This window comes from Sceloporus undulatus, chromosome 6, assembly GCF_019175285.1.
Source record: "Sceloporus undulatus isolate JIND9_A2432 ecotype Alabama chromosome 6, SceUnd_v1.1, whole genome shotgun sequence".
Taxonomy (NCBI): domain Eukaryota; kingdom Metazoa; phylum Chordata; class Lepidosauria; order Squamata; family Phrynosomatidae; genus Sceloporus; species Sceloporus undulatus.
In genome coordinates, this window is record NC_056527.1 from 42,452,529 (window position 1) to 42,472,528 (window position 20,000).

The 20,000-nt window shown below is 39.8% G+C and overlaps 1 protein-coding gene across 4 annotated transcripts in view; it reads right to left on the reverse strand.

The window, feature by feature from the left end:
* The window catches only part of SKAP2 (src kinase associated phosphoprotein 2), a 149,263-nt gene that overhangs the window by 62,337 nt on the left and 66,926 nt on the right, over positions 1–20,000 (reverse strand). For all 4 annotated transcript variants that reach the window (XM_042474654.1, XM_042474651.1, XM_042474653.1 and 1 more), the window contains exons 5-6: positions 6,977–7,054; positions 5,792–5,875 (exon numbers count right to left, since the gene is read on the reverse strand). In XM_042474654.1, coding sequence (XP_042330588.1) covers positions 5,792–5,875; positions 6,977–7,054 — 162 coding nt within the window. The remainder of the gene's footprint in view (positions 1–5,791; positions 5,876–6,976; positions 7,055–20,000) is intronic.

Genomic DNA, 20,000 nt, shown 5'->3' on the forward strand with positions numbered 1-20,000 from the left:
GAGCAGGCCGGCCCAGCGTCATCAGGGGCTGGCCTGAAGACAAAGTGCCCTCCCTCCATAACTGTCATCTTTCGGCCGTTGGGGGAGAGAGCAGGCCGGCCCAGCGTCATCAGGGGCTGGCCTGAAGACAAAGTGCCCTCCCTCCATAACTGTCATCTTTCGGCCGTTGGGGGAGAGAGCAGGCCGGCCCAGCGTCATCAGGGGCTGGCCTGAAGACAAAGTGCCCTCCCTCCATAACTGTCATCTTTCGGCCGTTGAGGGAGAGAGCAGGCCGGCCCAGCATCATCAGGGGCTGGCCTGAAGATACAGTAGAAGAAGAAGACCTTGGAGATGAAGTACAGATGGCATGGAAAAGCGAAGATTGTACTGTGTCACAAATAGATGGGGACAAGTCTTTCACCTTTGGCACAATTTTTGCTTATGGTCAAGCAGCTTCAGGCAAAGCCCACACAATGTTGGGCACACGAGATTGTCCTGGTGTCTTACCTATGGCAATTCATGATGTCTACAACACGATTTACAAAATTCCAGGCAGAGAATTCCTACTCCGTATATCGTATATGGAGATACGCAATGAAACTGTTCAAGACCTACTGTGCAGTAACATTAGCGAAAAGAGACCATTAGCTGTTCATGAAGACATCAATCTGTCTCTTAAGATGGAAGAGTTGCAAGACGAAGAGAGAGAGATGGAGGAGTTGCTCTGTGAATCCCAGTGGAAACAGAATGGAATGGACCAACTGCAAGAAGAGTTAAAGGTAGAAAAGATGGAGAAACTGGAAATGGCCCAAAGACTTTGTGACAGTGAAGAGGAGAGGGAAGCCTTAACCCAGGAAAGAGATGACTTGAGGCAGAAGTGTGAAGTTCTCCAAACAGAGAGAGAATCATTCAGAGATCTTGAGAAAGAAACAACCTTAAAGATTAAAAAACTAGAGGAAGAGTGCCTTCGCCAGAAGCAAAGCCTTGAGTTGAAAGAAGAACAGAGTCAGGAAGATGAAGGAAGGTTGGGTGAAATGGAACAACTGAGTCTAAAATGGGCTACTGGGGCTTTTGCTGGTTTTATTTTATTTTTTGTATATTGTATGGTGTTGTTTTTAACTATTGTACGCGTACTGTAATTTATGTAAACCGCCCTGATCTATGGAAGGTGCGGTATATAAATAAAAACTTTATTTATTATTATTATTATTTCTTCTTCCAACACATCTTCATGTCTTTTGTTCTTAAGAAGGTTGGGTGGATAGCTCAGCTGGTGTAAGTTTGATACTCCAAGGCTATTTTGGTTGGGCATCACATTTGCCACAATATTTCTCAAGCAGATGTTACCTCTCCTCCATGATTCATGCAGTGTTAGAAAAGTAAAGATTTTTCAGTAACTGTGATGGAATATCATAATTGGTTTCAATGTTTTGCTAACCTGGATAATTCGAGGGTTTAGAGTGGGTGCCTGCATAGGGTCCAGGAACAAGTTTTCTGTCCCAGGATCTTCTGTGGCCCATAGTAATTGCAAAAATAGCAACCAAAGTAAATGAGAAGTGGTGAGATGTCCAATTCTGTTAAGGAAATACAGGTTTTAATAGAACAGCCTTCAAACTTTTTAAAAAGATGAACTACTGATCCTGGAAATGTCCAGGAATAGCAAATCATCTGTTTTAGGTCCAGAAAAAGGATCTCTGTGGCATCTGTCAGAGTCAAGAACTGCAAAAACAGCCTTGGGGGGGGGGGGGGGCATGTGCAGCACCAGGGCCATTATTGTGCCCACCTGTTTTAATACAAGTGATTGGAGGATAGGTATCACAGAGAAGTTAGGAATTCTAGCCTTCAGAGCTTAGCTGCTGGGGTCCAGTCCTGAATATACCTTCTTGAAAGAAGGCAGCAGTAGTATAGCGCAGATCACTTTTGGTAGGCAAGAGGGTATCCTGTTTTACAGAGAATTTCAAACAAGTATGCTCTAAATGAGTTTATTAAAAGGCAGCAGGATTTGTCATTTGGAACATGTTAGATCTATTTGCTTTAGTTGAAGATGATGAATCTGGTAACCCAAACCAAAAGCAAATAAAGGGAAAAAATGTCTCCAGGATAAAAGATCAAGATACCACTGAACTTAAAGATTTGATATTAGTACCACAACTGAACTGAGTAAAGAGTTTTGTTATATAAAGGCTGTCTCTGTTTACGGTAAATACCACCATTTAGATGGTAAAATCTACATGGCTTTGAAACAACCAGGAGTTTAGAAATACAGTACAGATAGTAGCACATCCAGAGTGCTACATGTCTTATTCTGGACACACAGCAATAAGGAGGAAATTGTTTAGTGTGGTTTTGCCCATAATTTCTACCTTTTAAAAATCTCTCACCATACACATACTGCAAACAGAAAGAGCTGCATCATCTTACAGCAGATGACATTCAACCACATACATACAACCATACATGAATACTCAACACATATCTAAGAACAGCTCTGAATGGAATTAATACATTTTATCACGATCCCTGGATTACTTAGAAAGGCATAATTCTTTTCTGAAATGTAACTGAAGATCTCTGGTATTCTCTGGCGGTCTCCCACTTACATACTAACCAGGCCTGAACCTTCATAAGATCCAGAATCAGATCAGATGTATGCAGGGTGGAGTGCGTGTTCAGGATGTTCAAGAGATAGTGTTAGCCAGTTCCAGTGATTTATACTGAGTTGTAATTGTGTATGTAAATATATAGGCCAGAATAGTTATACCCCCCACCACACACACAGAGTGTGTATATATACGCACATATCTATAGCATATCCTTGTATGTGTCCAGAACTTAAATAAATAAATATATAGAGTTTTATTTAGAGTTTTTCAGAATTCTAGACATTTTTAGTAAAGTTTTAAACTGATTTCTGTTGTGGGTTTTTTTTCCAAATCGTTGATAGAACCATGTCAACAAAAAGTATGTTCTACGCTGTACACCATGAAGTTCCTGGTCCTGCAGAAGAAAACTCCAAAGGAAATCAATGAGTATATGATGCACTGAGTGGCAAGTGCCTGTCATACTCAGTTGTGAAGAAATGATATGCCAAATTTCAGCATGGAGATTTTGAGACTGAAGATACAGCAAGGTTTGTGAGGCCTTCAATAGTGTCAAGTCCTGAAATAGTTGAGCATGTTCATGATGTGATTTTGGATGATAGAAAATTTCACCTAAAAAACTGCTGAGATGCTACAGCAGTGATTCCCAAAGTGGGTGGGACTTCCTCCCAGGGGGCAGTGGAAAGATTCAGGGGGGGCGGTGAAGGGGGTGGTCAGGAGGGGGAGCTTTAGTCAAAGAATTGGTGCACAAGAAAGACAAGGGGAACCAGCAGCCTTTAGGACCATGGTGGGGATGAGGGTTGCATGAAACTAGTTTTCAGGGTCCCTTAAAACCACAATATAGCCTCACTGATCATTTTGTGTGGTGGTATCTCCCGCTCTGTCTCTGTTCACATGAGTTCACTCCCTTAGCTGCATCTTTCACTGATGGTGGCGGTTGGAAAACTCTTACAAGGCTTGGGTGCAGGACATCACTTCTATGGCTCATAGTGGCACCATTTTGGGGCAGACTGACTAGAACAAGGAGTTAGAACATGACACATTGGGGGAGCGGCAGTGTTAAAAAAGAGCTTTCAGATTTGGGATCCTGCTTAAGCTTTGTGAGCTTTGCTGGGACTTGGCCGGCAGGTTGGAATTGCTCTGCTATTCCTGTTTTCTTTCATCAGACAGGATGAGAGAAGAAGTAACAGAAGAAGCAATGTTAGTGTATGTGGGGGGTGGGGGCATTTGAAGATGACACATGCCCCTGGATCAGGCTGAAGCCACACAGCAAAAGGAGTGTAAAAAAAGCACTTCTTGCTGGTGGTCCTTGTGGACCGTGGCAGCAGCCAGCCTCAGAACCATGGTGTCTGGTCACTACAGTCCCGTGCCACTCAGGCATGCTTGTGGCTGGAGAGGCCAGAGGCTGCTCCAAGCCATCTGTCTGCTTGGAGCCAGAAATATTTTTTTCTGTTTTTTCCTAATAATCCTGACAATGCATACATCACTGTGAAATACCTATACAAACCTAAATATTTCCACTGACCTCATCACCAGGCAAAGGTGTTTGTGAATTTTGGATGTTATTGTACTTTGCTATATGACCAATACAGCTACCCCTGAATGTGTAACCTAAGTACCTGATAAGTGAATCAGTGAGTTATATTTTAGGTTTAAGTGAATTCAGGCATGCTCCACTTGGGCATAAGCACAGTAAATTAAGGTGCTTGCCTTAACTTGCTTTTTATGTAACAATAAAAATATTCCAATGTCATATATTGTGCTCACTTATGATTTACTTTTGCCAGTGACAGAAACACAAAGCAAGGGAGTAATTTAGGGGAGACATATGCATACTCCACCTTTTCAAGCTCCTCTCTAAAACCTTCACAGGCTGTCCTAGCTTAAGCCAACCTAGATCCTACCCAAATCCAGCTACCTACTCTTGGGTAAGAAAAGAGAAGGGAAGAACCTTCCTTTACTAGATTGCCACCTGTGAATACTGTGGAGGTATTGTTGGCTTCATCACTGCTGTACTGAGCTTGCTCAAAGCAATGACATTCCTAAGCATGTTGGCTGTTTTACACATATTGCAACACAGATTAAAGCAGTTGGCACAACATGGATTTGGGAGCAAGCAGACACAAGTAGAGATAGATGGTTCTTGGCTGTCATTATTAATGATTAAAAATGAAATCATGATGTGCAGGTTTGCAAGGACACTAATGTGCAGGGAGGGATTGGGACAGTGCCAGGAAAAAGCACCCACTGTGCCTCCTTGTAGAAATTATCCTGCCTCTTTCCAAAATAGGATGAGTATTCCTTATCCGAAATGCTTGAGACCAGAAGTGTTTGGGATTCCCCCCCCCCCCCCCCAGATTTTGGAATATTTGAGTATATTTGAGATATCTTGGAATTGGGTGGGACCCATGAAGGTAATTTTGTACATATTTTAATAATTTTATGCGTGAAACAAAGTTTGTGTACTCTGTACCATCAGAAAGCAAAGGTGTCACTATATCAGCCACATGGGAAAAAAATGGATTTTGGATTTTCAGATAAGGGCTACTCAACCTGTATCACCATTCCAACATTTCAACTCTCTCCCATTTTAAAGCTGCTATAAATCCATCATCTCTCATCTGAATTCCTTGAACCTATAAAACTTGGGCCCTTGCCAAAGTGATCTTCCCTAGCAAATTTTATAGTTTTAAGGTAAACTGTCTTGATTTTATAAGGAATGGCTGTGGTTTAAATATGGAATGAAATACGCCCTTACTCCAATAAATAAATAAATACTCTAGAACATTGTAATAATGTAAACTGTACTTAAAATGCCTGATAAATTCATGAATGTCACAAGTTCCAGATGGAAGGAAACATGGACAAAATAATAGTCAATAAGTGCAAAGCACATTTTTGGATGTGCAAGGCATGGAGGAAAGTGGAAGAAATACAAAGGAAACTAAGTAAAGATAGTGTCAGGTCATATTAAAAACTGACCAAAGTTCAGAAAAACAGGTCTATCTGAAATTCTAAGGAAAACAATAGAAATGATAAGAAATGGTATATTTACACTATCTGGAAATAGAGCATAATAACATGAAGGTCAGGAATGCCAGACATAAATCCGGTATGCATCAAGACAGCATGACCCCGACAACGTCTGCAAACAGTCAACTGCTAAAATGCATATCGATCCTAAGATAAACCATAAACTACAATTACTATACCTTTGTCACTTCCATAATAGTAGAAAACTGTTCGACTCAGAGCACACCACCGTTTCTGCCACTCAAACCCAAGAAAGCTGTGGTCTGCAATGAACACAATTTCTATTAGATTGGTGTAACACTACAAAATTCAGTTACATGCTTGGTGTAACACTACAAAATTCAGTTACATGCTACAGTCTGCTATGACCAATTAAAAAGTGGAATGGGTTGTTAGAGGAAAATAACAATTAAATATGCAAACAGTAATTATCATGATAAATATAGCTTTACGTTTTCTAAACATTTGTGGCTATCTTGAATTTGTCTAAAAAGAGGAAATAAATGTCTTAAGTACAGAAATACAATTTAATAAATGCTTGCAATCTCCAATAGTATAACACAGGTATGAAAGCAAGTACATAATTGATCTAGTCTAGTGCTTTGTAGCACTAGAGGTAGAATGAAACAAGATCAGGGTGACCAGATGTCCTCCTTTTCTAGGACACATCCTACATTTCAACCTTTTCTCCAGGAGGAATTCCAAAATGTCCTCCATTTTGAGCATGACTAAGAAGCATGCATTTATATTTATGTTAGTGCTTTTAGCTTTTATTTTATACTGTTCTACATTTTTCTTGAATGTCCTACATTTTATGGTGCCTTGTTCTCCTTTTTGGTTATGACATCTGGTCACCCTAAAGCAAGATGGATCCAGATCAAAATGTTATAGAATTGTCTACAGGGTTTCATTGAGTTTGTTTTGTCATGTCTTTTTTTTCCTCTCCCACACAGTGTAACAACATCAGCTGCCTCCACTAAATTTTTACATTTACTAATCAGTGGTCCAACTGGGTCAACGGTCCAACTGGATCAATGTTTCACCGCATTTCAATACAATAATAGGCAGAGTGACTGAAACTCTTGCATCAAGAAGTTCCAACATCTAGTCACCTATATTTAAACTGTCCATAGTTCTCAAAACGTTTGTGATGTTTATCTAAGTCTTCCTACTTATGGATGTATTTTAAAGTGCTTTTCAGTCCTCTCAATTATGCCCAAGTTCTTTGTAGTAACTCTCCAAAGGAAGTGAGTCATCTCTTAGAGTGAGCATTTTGATACATTTAACCATTCCATTTGCTGGAAACTATTCCCACTTCTCTTAGCAAAATAAGGCATAGTTTTGGATTATTTGTGTAGGTTTACCTTTCCTGCGTTTTTCCAGATATCCAGATTTTACAACAGCCTGAAGGTCCTGTGCTGCAACTGGAAGAAATTGATTCCCTAGAAAGAGGCAGGGGGAGAGATAAACAGACATTAAATATGTTATTTTTCTAAAGCATTAATAATTATATAATGGGGGAAAGGTAAGAAACAATTATTTGTGTATTTTTTACATATTTAAATTTACACATAATTAAAGCTTGACTCAGTTAAGGAGAAAAACATAAGTTGGGTATTAACATATAGGACCTGTAACAAAAAGCAGCAGGGCTATCTCGCATTCCTTTCCAAGATACACCATTTCATTTTCTACCTCCAGTTTTGCTTCCCAGAACTCAGCAGTTCATAGCCTACTGAATATGTGAAGCCCTCACTGGACTGTTGTGCTGCTCCCTAACCACTGTGCATCCCATGGATCTTTTATTACACCCTAGTTCCATAAACTGTAAAACAAAACACTAATCTTCTGCAAGTATCATCCACAACTGGTTGAGAATCACAAATTCTTGGAGTCAGCTGGCATTTTCCCTGCCATGGGGAGACTACTCTTGAATAGAGTAGACACACTGAACCAATTGGGTTTGCCTGCATGTTGATTCACCATTTAGCAATTAATTCAATGGATCTACTCTAGTTGGGACTAACCAACAGCATTCTGGCCATTATGTATAAAACCCTTTTATTGCATGTTCACTCAATATCAATTTTAAAGTATAAATGAGATAAAAAATAACAGTTTATCAATAGGAGCACGTTTACAATTGAAGGCTTGTTACAGCAATTACGATGTTAGCACCTTAAGGTTTCAACATACCATGATTTAAAAAAATATCATTGAAAAATGTGTTATGCTTTATTTGTGTTCAAAACCAGTTTTCTTATCACAATTCATATTCTGATCTACTAGCTGGATCGGGTTATGATGCAACAAAAAGAATGGCCTTGACAGTGAAATGGGACTTGGGACCAAAAATGGCCCCCACTAAACCAACAAAAAAATCCATCAGGCACAGATCTATCACCAGTAGTAGGATGTTTGGCTGGAATCTTGAATCAATTGCATCCAAAGCTGCTCCATTTCCCTAAAACAGGGCTGGAGCTGGAAACAACACTCTCCTTCATGTTGTGACTTCTAGAAAGAAGAAAATTTAAAAGTTACATCCAACCCCAACCCTTATTGTAGGGAGTGGGCAAAGAGCAGCCCCTTATGACCACAAGTGCTGACCCTTCCAGACTTCCTTTTAGTCTCTTTGGGAAGCCTCTAGGAGAGGTGATTCACCTTTTAAAATAGATTTTAAATCCCCTGCAATCCTTAACATTTTTAAAAATCATTTTTTCAAAACAAGGAGCAGAAATCTAGCTCCTTCTGGGTTCCTCTCCCTTTGTGTTGTTGTTGTTGTTTTGGCATTTTGGGTAGTCTCTGTGCAGCCTCCAGAGGATGGCAGGGACATATAATTGGGTCTCAGACTGAATGCAGTAATCCTACCCTGCCTTATTGGCTTCCACAAACCAGCAAGGTTTTGCAAGTACTGTAGACACAATCTACTTGCAAAATTCAGGACTGCTCCCTATTATAACAGATTGATAGCCACCTATCATTCATCAATTGACAGAATTCTGCAGCAAGTGAACTGAGACAGAACTCTGCTGTTATACATTTTCTCCCCCCGTCCCATTTTCTTTTAAGCTTTAAACTTTTACATTGGCTGCACGTTTGGTACACTTCAACAAATAATGCTGCAAATAATTAAACAGTAATTAATTTTCTCCTTTTAGTTCCCATATGCTCTTTTTCTTACATCTCAGTAGTTAACAGAGGCATTGCATTGATTTCAGATGATCAGATGGAGTGCAAGTGCAAAGCAGGCAATTACCCAACTGTCAGCAAATTACAGTGATCACCAAGAGCTCTTGGCATCAAGGTTTGGTTTGGCACTCGGCAACATGAATCATCATTTCCCAGCATGACACCATAGGCAATCATGTCATGCACAGCATCATCTGCTGGGTTTGGGGTTATTAGGGGGAGAAAATGTATCATTACCATAGAGAAGGCTGTAGACTCTACAGAGTGTCTGTATACACCAATAAGATCATCTGATAAAGAAGGAAAGGCATCATCATGCCTGTTTCTTAGCTGTTATTTGTACATATTTATAACATTTCTGTCCTATATATAGAACTAGAAAGACCCTCAGACCATTTGACATATCAATAAAATTAGAGAGGAAGTTTCTGTCCTAATGCTTACAACTGAGAAATACACAACAGAAAAGGAAAAAAGGGAGAGGGAGGGAAAAAGATAGAAAAACTCAAACATCAATATCACAACTTTCTGTAGCAAGGAAGAATGGCTCTAGGTCAGATAACATTTGCACAGCATGAAGGAGCTGACTTCTCAGAGAACTAGTGGCAACCCTGCTCTTCTTCCCTCCCTATTCTAGAGCCCTGTGGAATGATGGCTCCTGGGTGATTGTAGCATTGTGAACCATCTGTACATCCTGGTTTATGCTACCAGAATACATTATCTGCCATTTCTCTTTCCAATTTTCTGTCTAGAACAAAGAAAATACAAGATTTTGTTTTCCCGGGGTATATCTGAAGCCTCATTTACTTCTCAGATTGTTCATTTATTTACTTGTACATACCCACTCCATAACAGAAATCCTCTGCTTAGCTCATAAAAAAGTGTAACAGTAAAACTGAGAAGAAAATCAATGCCCTGGTGGAGCAGTGGTTAAATGCCTGTACTGTAGCCATTCACTCAAAACCACAAGGTTGCGAGTTCAAGACCAGCAAAAGGGCCCAAGCTTGACTCAGGCTTGCATCCTTCCGAGGTCACTAAAATGAGTACCCAGACTGTTGGGGGCAAATTAGCTTACTTGCTAATTAGCTTACTTGCTGTTCACCGCTATGATCTTTGGAATAGCGGTATATAAATAAAACAAATTATTATTATTATTATTATTAATACAAACTTTTAAAAAATAAAAAGAATCTTAAAAACATAATTCCTTTTCAACTTACAGGTTAAGAAACAGACTGTATGATTTAAGGGACTGTACAAAGCGCCCTGAAAAGGGTGTAACAGACATGGTGCCATGGCTATACGGTGCTCCTTCGGTGCGTTGTGCAGATGCAGTGCCAGAGCAGCACCGTGAGATCATAGCACCCTGGGGCGCAGCCAGGGCATTTGTTGCATAGGTGCTACATTCCGACTCCGCCCCCAGGTCAACCCAAATTGCTGGTCTGCACAGGACCTCAGTCATTTAAATGGCCTAGATGAATAAAAAGGCATTTACATGGCAGTGAAAGACCACAAATTAAATGCATGCATAGGCCTATCTAGGACAAGTCCCAAAAATTTAATGGGATTTTAGTTTGCCTTGACTAACGTAGGTGTCATTGACTTCACTAGTCCTACAGTAGTTATGACTATAATGGGATAAAAAAAAGATGGCACCAAGTGAGCATCTCTGTGTTATCAGTTTTATCAAACAGGGTGCCACCACAGAGAAGACCTTCTCCCTACTGGCCTCACCTCATTTGATGAGAAAATCTTCAGGTATATGCAGAACAACATAGCTTTTCAAGTGGGCTGCTCTCAAGCGATTTATGGTTTTAAAATTCAAAACTAGCACTTTAAACCAAGCCTAAGCTAGTGCAGCTAATCAAGCATAGGAGTAACATGATGAAATGCTTGGCCTTTATTTATGGGAATACAGCATTCTTGTGAAACATCCTATGTTTCTAAATCACTTTTTAAAAGGAGGATTCACAATTTATGTCCAATTATGTCCAGCTTTGGCTCCTCCCAGCCTATGGTGGTCTTTCCGCAGCTATCCATACTTTGTTAACTTTTCAGCTGCAGGACTGCAGTTCTATCTATAGAGTTTCCCTTGATGACAGTCCTCACTCTGCATCTTATAGGGACAGCAGAACCAAAAGACAGAGCTTATGACATCTGCTCCAAAATCACTGCATAGAACATTTGTGACCCGAGGCATCCAACATTAGCATATGTATGGATGTGCCTCAAATCGCCTATAAACTTATGTCCATGAATTTAATAGGGGTTTCTTAGGCAACAAATACTCAGAGGCAATTTTGCCAGTTCCTGCCTCTGAAATACAGCCTAGGGCACCTCTTACTCATTGGCAGTCTCCCAACCAAGTACTAACCCGAACTGACCCTGTTTAGCTTCCACAATCATACAGGATCTGGTGCCTTTAGGGTATTTATGCTGCTTAGCATTAAAATGTAAGGCACTAAATATGCCAGATATTGAGAGGCCCAACTAGGATTTAAAATCAACTCGACAGCCCTAATGCTTTTCCTTAGAATAGTGTGGCTCATAGAGCTACACAGTAGAGCTTTCTCTGTGGTTACATTCCAGTTATGGAACAACTGTCAGAGATCTAGAACCCATTCACACTACCCAACACACTCACACTACAAATTATAGTACTATTATTCTACCCAAACTTCCATGGCAACATCCTGTGGAACTCTGAGATTTGTGCTTTGGTAAGGCATTAGTGTCCATCTGGCTAATGCATCTCCCTGAATGCCTGTCCCTGGATTGCACAGAATAGAACCATAGCAGTTAAATGGAATAATAGCACTATAATATTGCAGTGTGAATGGATGCCTGGCTCTCTTCCACGGTTCTGTGGGGACATAAGCAAACACTTGTTTTTGACTACTGTTCAATGTTTGGGTAAATGCCCCAGTTTGGACATAATCTCTACTATCAACTTGGAGACTAGATTCTCCTGTGGTTTCTCTTATATCTTTTGCTTTACATGAAGTGTGCAGTGTGCCTGTTGTTGTTTTTAAAATCCTATCTATTTTGAAAGGCAAAACAAAAGCGGAGTTTATCCCATATATATAAGGAAGAAGAAACAAGAAGGATTTAGTTTAAATTGCTTTACCAGTAGGCAAGTCTAACAGTCACTCACAGACGATAGGAAAGAAGGCCTGTAAAAACAATCTTCAAACACAGAAATGTGAAAAAAATCAGTGGATATTGTCAATGAGCCAGAAGAAGCAGGAAACTTAACAGCTTATGAGGTCTGAGGTACATTCAAAATATACAGGCAGAAAAAGCTGTACATTTGCTCCCAGGCATGAATGGCCCAAAAAAAGGAAACCTGGGAGGAGTGGGTTATTGTTGCACACTACAGTGCAAAGGTTGAAGGACCTTTAGGTCCCCAGATGTTCTGGCTCACAACCCTCATTAGTCCCATCCTTCATGGCCAATAGTAAGGGACTGTGGGAGTCACAGTCTAAAATATCTGGAGGGCCAAAGGTTCTCCACCTCTGCTGCAGAGTAATGTTAAGACTGTACAGTACATTCATGGATTAAACTACAGTACTCATATAAAGCTGATGAGAAACTCAACATCAGAGCTTGGATGAGTTCATTTTTGTTGTATTAATTTTAAAAACACTTTTGGATAGCACTGGCCAATGTTGGCTGATGAATTCTGAGAGTTGTAGTCCAAAAAAGATGTAGTTCAACTTTGTTGTCCAAGAGTCCAAAACAAGTAATGTTCCCAAGCTCTTCTCAAGATAAAGAGCCCTGGAGCTGCCCATACTCCCATTGTTGTGGGACAGCACATTTTCTATTTTATGAGCACTCCTCCTGCAGATGACGTGGGTTGTAAGGGAGCTCTTTCAGTGGTAAACCTCTACAGAGTCCATAAGTAGCCCTAAAATGGATATGCTGCCCCTATAGCAATAGATCCACCAGCTGCCCCTGAAAGAGACTCTTAATATGCTAACAATATGAGTTATTACATTAGCTAGATCTATATGGTTAATTGAACATGACTCAATGGTCCCTTTCTATCTCCTCCCCTCCTTCTGTGTCTTTCTCAAAATTCCAATGTCCTATATCAGCTGAAAATCTCAACTTCAGGGAAGCAATTAGTTATTTGTCAAGAGGGTTAAGAACCTCCAGGTAGAGATCAAGGTGTTTTTGTTTTGTTTTTTTGCTGGATAGATTCAAACCACTGCAGAAGTCAGCTCATCCATGAGATTGTTATAAAACTACATTTACAACTCAGCTGCAAATAGCTATCTAGGGAATAAGACTGCTTGTTCTACAATAGCAAGGTGTCACAAGGGTAAGAAATACAGACTGAATGCTCACGCTTAAAAAAAAAGATTATTATACATTTCTGGAATATTTGAATTCTTCCTTGTACTTTGGCTGAATTGCTCAAAATTAAGAAATAAAACTGGATAACCACTAAAGAATGCTTGACAAATACTCCTCCTTTTCAACATATCAAATGAGCTCCATCTCATAGAAAAGCAACCTAAAGAAAATAAATTGTACATACCTGTACTAATATTTCAAACTAAAAACTGGTCTAGTTTTGCTACAATGAAAACCCAAACCCTAAACTGTGCCCCTTCTGAACAGATACAGTAAGCACTTGGTATCCACTGGGGTTTGATTCCAGACGCCCACGTGGATACCAAAATCCGTGGACAGTCAAGTCCAATTAAATACAATGGCATAATAAAATGGTGCCCTGACATTGCTTTTTGAAATGTGTGTGCCTGTGTATATGTGTGTGTATAAAATATTTTCAAGCCTTGGATGCTTGACTCAATGGATAAAGAATCTGTGGATACAGAGGGCCAACTGTACTACAACAAATATCCAATACATAGAATCATAGAGTTGGAAGAGACCACAAGGGCCATCCAGTCCAACCCCCTGCCATGCAGGAAAACACAATCAAAGCATCCCCAACAGATGGCCTTCCAACCCCTGTTTAAAGACCTCCAAGGAAGGAGATTCCACTACACTCCAAGGAAGAGTGTTCCACTGTCGAACAGCCCTTACTGTCATGGACTTTTCCACAACAGAATTTACTTCTTAACATATTTTTTTCTTAAATTGGTGTGTTCTGTCATGCCTACACACCAGCCATGTTGGCTAGGGCTAAAAGTGATTGCAATGCAAAACATATGCAGGAGACCAGGCTGGGCAAGGAGAATTGATTGAGCAGGCAAATCTCAAGAATTAATATGGATACATGATGGAACCTAAAAAATTTCAAACACTTCATATTAAAAATCCAGGCTAGGAGGGAACAAGAATTTAGAAGTGCCCAAGAGTTTGGACATGCCCAGAGAGGTGAGATTCCCCTACTCCTTGAATGGAAAACATCCACACAAAATTATGAACTACATTTGAAACAGACATCCAAAGCCTTTTTGAATATGCACACTCAGTGGTGTGATTTTCTGCAATGTAACCCCACCTTGCACAATCAAAGCAATCCAAGAGTGATAAAATGGTTTGAGCACTGGACTATGACTCTGCAGTCTGGGGCTCGAAACTCAGTTCAACCATGTAAACTCACTGTGTGGCTTTGGCCAAGTCACACTCTCTCAAACTCAGAGGATGGTGATGGAAAAACCCCTCTGAAGAAACTTGCCAAGAAAACCCCATTATAGTTTCACTTTAGGGTCACCGTAAATTGGAAATGACTTAAAGGCAGCAGCAGCAGCAACAACCACCACCACCACCACCACCACCACCACCACCACCTAAAATATGTCCACTGTTCAGAAGATGGCTATCTCCCAGGGGGAAGCATTGGCTATGGACTCCAGCATGGCAGTGGATTGGATTAGGTTCCTTCCAATTCCGTGATTCTATTATATTAAAACACTCCTTCTCCCCCTGTAAAAACTGAAGTAAAATTTATGTTAAAATGATTGCTTAGTCAAACTAACTCCAGGAGTGTTTCTGAGTACACCAAAACTACGCCACACTGCATTTAAACTAACTACAAGAGTACATTTCACATTCCATTTGAAAAAGACACTGTGCCATTTGACTACCAGATGTGTGTTTTTTCACAATGAAACTAGTTTCTTTGCTTTAACTATGGGAGAATAGGGGTAAAGCGAATTATTATACTATTAACCGGGGGAGGGGGGGGCTGTTTTAAAGCAACAACAAATGCTGCATTATCATAAAACATACTGCATTTGAAAGATGTATGTTGATTACTCCTTTGGGGGACAGATGGAATTCTTCAACAAAACAGAGAACTACCCTCAAGACACTTCTCATTTGGGATCAGATTTTCGGCTTGGGAAGCTACTGAAAGGAAACATATGTATGAACTATTGGGGGTCTAACAGCTCAGCACTGAGAACAATTTTTTTTTAAATGCTAGCTGCATAGAAACATTTGGAACATTTTCAGTTTGTATTTTTCATCTGCGCAGTAACAAAATTTGTCTGTATGGGGGAATGGCAGGAGAAATCAAAGGTCTCCAAAAAGAAGTCTGATACTATCACAGATGCAAGACATTTTCACATGTAGGATTTTAAAAAATCAGATTTTTAAATTTATTTTCTCGATTTTTTTCTTCCTTACCCTGAAAAGAAATTACATTTATTTATACTAAATCAGCAACAACAAGAAAACCATTTAGGACTGCAAATGGAATGTACATCAGGACAGGAAACAGTGCAATATAAAGCCATTTTATCCAGTTAGGTTATGAAAACTGTCCAGTAGATGAAGCCTGCTCTCACTCCATAAGGTGGTGGGGGGTTCTGGTTTGACGTAGAAATGAGAGACACTCTCCCTAGATCAAATTAAAGCATTCAAGTCCTCCTTTTTTAAAACCAAAGTGAAGCTAAGCAGGAATTTATTTTTGCCTCTTTTGAGACTTCTTTCTAAGACTTTCAGATCTAGAACTTATCAATTTACACATCAGTTCTCCTGACAGCACTTATCACAGAATCATAGTTTGAAGACACCTCAAGGGCCATTCAGTCCAACTCCCTGCCATACAGTAACATACAATCAAAACACTATCAACATATGGCCATGCAACCTCTGTTTAAAATCCTCCAAGGAAAGAGACTCTACCACATTCAAAGGGAGTGTGTTCCACTGTCAAACAAGTCATCTGTCAGGAAGTTCTTCCTAATGTTGAGGTGGAATCTCTTTTCCTGTAGTTTGATGCCATTGCTCCAGGTCCTGTTTTCTGGAGCTGTAGAAAACAAATTTGCTCCATCTTCAGTATGACACCATTTCAAATATTTAAACAGAGTATCATATTATCTCTTAACCTTCTCTTCTCCAGGCTAAACATACCCAGCTCCCTAAGCCTCTCCTCATAGAGCATGGTTTCCAGTCTCTTAATCACTTTAGTCCTTCTTCTGGGCACGTTCCAGCTTGTCAACATCCTTTTTGTATTTGATGCCCAGGACTGGACACAGTATTCCAGGTGAGGGCTGACCAAAGCAGAATAGAGTGGTAGTCTCAGTTCACTTGATCTAGACACTATATTTCTATTGATGCAGCCTAGAATCACTTTGGCTTTTTTAGCTGCCGCATCACACTGTTTATTCATGTTCAACTTGTGGTATACTAGGACTCCTAAAAACCTTTCACATGTAGTCTTGTTAATCCAATGCCTCTCATCCTATATCTATGCATTTAATATTTTTTCTGCCTAAGTGCACTTACCTGTTCAGAAGTTCTACAGAGGAGTGCTGACGTTCTAACAGAATAGGGCTAAAACATGAGATGTCAGCTGAATTTACACCGCTTTGCTAAATCTTGGGAGAGTCCATTTCCCTTTTGTTAAACCATTATGTCCTTTGTAAGCAAATATATTTATTTACTGTGCTACTCAGAAATGGTTGATGCATTTTTTAAAAAGTGCACAGAACTGTTTTGTCTGGACTGTAAAGCCCACATGCCAGCTTTTTCAGGAAAAATGTAACTGCTACTGTGAAATTAAAAAGGGAGTTTTAATGAAACTGCTGACAGTCTTAAGTCTAGGAGGGCTAGTGGATGATACAATAATAAATCTGTCAGTTCCTATATTGCCTACAACGAATCCATTAATATGAAGGATGTTCACTTCACACAGCACACTATACACAGCAGCATGAGCTGTGTCGTCTTCTTCTTGAGAAGCAAATCAGTAATCAATATTTGTAGAAGCAAGCTAATCCTTTGTAAAATCACTGGTTTAGTGATTGAAGAGTTTGCTCCATCTACAGAGTTAATCCCTCTTCATCTGTTTGATCCCTCTATTTATTTCAGCCACTTACAATGGGAGCTATGTCAGATTAATACATCTCCACATGCTAAACATGCCTTTGACAACCAGCAAAGCATACTACTGTCAGGATAATCTCTACAAACACAGAGATTTTTCTTAGCAAGACAGAAGGCAACATTCAGAAATCAAATGTTTACCAATAGTCTTAACATAACGGAACATGGACAGCTTCCTCACCCTGCCACCAATATAGTAACACCTTAGCATTTTCTCATTTGCCATCCCTCAGACAAGTAAATTTCAAATTCTTCTAGCTGAAAATACTTGTGCCTTATCAAGGGATAGGAATTTTAAACCAATAAAGGAGCACTAATTTAGGGCATTTTTTAAAAAAGGGTCCGGAATTCCAAAATGTAATAATACAACAACAAAACTCACAAAATAACCTAAAATGTTTCTAGTTTCACCACCAACAGAAATTATGCAGACGATGTTTAGCCTAAATTAAATGTGTTCACTAGTATTATGGGAGTGTCTTTCCCTTTTCTCTCCCCGCAGCCCTTGACACCTCCCAATAATCTGCTCCAAAGGATTATCCAGCTCTCCAAAACAAGCTTTGAGAGGGTATGTGGGGCTGCTGCACAGCAAGATTTTCCTTTCCTGGTCCTGTTGAAAGAAGTTGTTCTGTCAGCCAACTAACAGCAACAGATTGTTTCCTTTGGTCACATTTTTTAAAAAGAGCACTTGACTAGGATTTCTTTGTTCCCACTGTGCATCATACAGAATATGGCATTTACTTGGAAACGATGCATAGCTTCCAATATTTTTCAAATGAAAACCAGGTCAGGTGTGGCGAAACAACAACAGAGTGTATTCAAGATGGCAAAAGAAAAAACAAGCAAGGAGAAGCTGCAGCAGTTTGCTTTTGCCTGAGTGACTTGGAAGGGCAAGGTTCCACCCCCTCCTTTCCTCTCTCCCCTGCTGAATTAATTGAGTGCAAAAAGACTTTTGCACTTCAAACTCATTTTGTAGCAATTGAAGTAATCTGAGGACAAAGGGAAAATGGGAGGATGAGAGAGAAACTGAAACATTTTAAATGCATCTGAATAAATGGGATGACAAAGGATTAATCGGGACTGTCATTGCCAACTTGGGAGTTAGAGGGTATGAAAATGTCACTTATTCCAGGTTAAAAATTCAGTCCCAAGTAGCAGGAGGAGAAAGTAAAAAATAACTTCACCACAATACCAACACTTTGGGAATTTTTCTCCTCCTATGGGGTGTATTTACGAGGGACGTCGATGACAAAATGAGGGCACTCCCCTCCCAGTAAGAATTCTGCTCTTCCCATTTTCCTTCAGTTTCTAAATTTTTAGCATTCAAGATAGTTCTTTGGTAACTTTGCCTGCTCCTTTTCTTTACATTCCTAAACTCTATTTCCAAATGATCAACTAAAGTTTTATGCTACTGCAATGCTAGAAATTTGAGAACTGGAGGAAAAATTAGTGGGAGGGCAAGGCTGCATTCTATAGCCTATTTGTTCAATTTGTATGCAGCAGGATTAGACTCAGAATAAGAGAATGTGAAGATAGCAAGAAGGAACCAAAGTTACCAACAATCTTAAAATATGCAGATGACACCATACTAGTGGAAAACATCACTGACTTGGAACAATTACTAAGGAAGATCAAAGATGAAAGTGCAAAGGTAGACTTAGTACTATTAAACTTAAAACAAAAATAATGACATTCATTCTAGGCAATGAGAATAGTGAAATAGTAAAAGATACCTAAGATTTATAAGAATAGAGAGTGTAGTCAAGAAATCAGAAGAAAACTAGGAACGGGAAAGACAACTATGAAAACACTAGACAAGACCCTAAAGAGTAAAGATATACAAATTAACACTAAAGTAAGAATCATTTACGTCACTGTATTCCCCATCAACGGGTATGGATGCAAAGGCTGGAAAGTGAAGAAAGCAAACAGGAGGAGTATCAACTCATTTGAATTGTGGTGCTGGAGAAGAGTGCTGAGGATCCCATGGACCTCCAAAAAAAGACAAACAAATGGATCCTTGAACAAATCAACTCTGAAATCTCCTTGGAAGCCAAGATTATTAAACTGAAGCTGTTGTACTTTGGCTACATCATGAGAAGGCATAGAATCATTAGAAAAGACAATGCTAGGAAAGATAGAGAGAAGTAGAAAGACAGGAAGACCACACACCAGATAGATAGACTCAATCAAGTAAGTCATGGGTCTGGATGTTCAGGGCCTAGGCAGAGTAGTAGAGGACAGGGGGCCTTAGAGATGTCTCATCCATAGCATCACTATGAGTCAGGGTCAACTCAAGGGCAGTTAACAACAAAAAATCTTATTTAGGGGGCAGTACCCTCATACTCCCTGCTCCCCTGCTTACTATGCCTCATTCTAAAATGCATCCTGGGATTATTTTTTGTTTCTTTCACCAGCCTTCCCTTTTATTATGATTTCCATTTTGGTGGTCAAACTTACAGATCTATGTATTTTAATATGTGGGGTGTAGCTGGTGTGGCAGGTTTATCTGATTTTCCTTTATCTCTCTGTTTTGCTGTTCATGCATGCTCAGTAAGGGATTCTGGAAGCTGCCCCTATTTACCTTACCTGATGTAGGCAGGGGCACACATCTTTCACTGCCAGCAGATGTTTAGTGCATTGCACGGTTAAATGTAAATAAGCAGTTGTAATCTGACACTAAAATATGGTGTTTCTCTATTCTCTATTCTTCCTTTGCTATCCTACTTCTGGCTATGCTGCTAAAAAAAACATCCAGACAGCCAGAGGACAAGGAAGAAAAGGGAGCTGGTTGGGTGTAAAAAGCCTTTGTAAAAAGAAGCACTCAATACGTTTCCATGGGTGAGCAAGGACTGAACCCTGGTCTCCACGCTACCTCTCCAAAACACA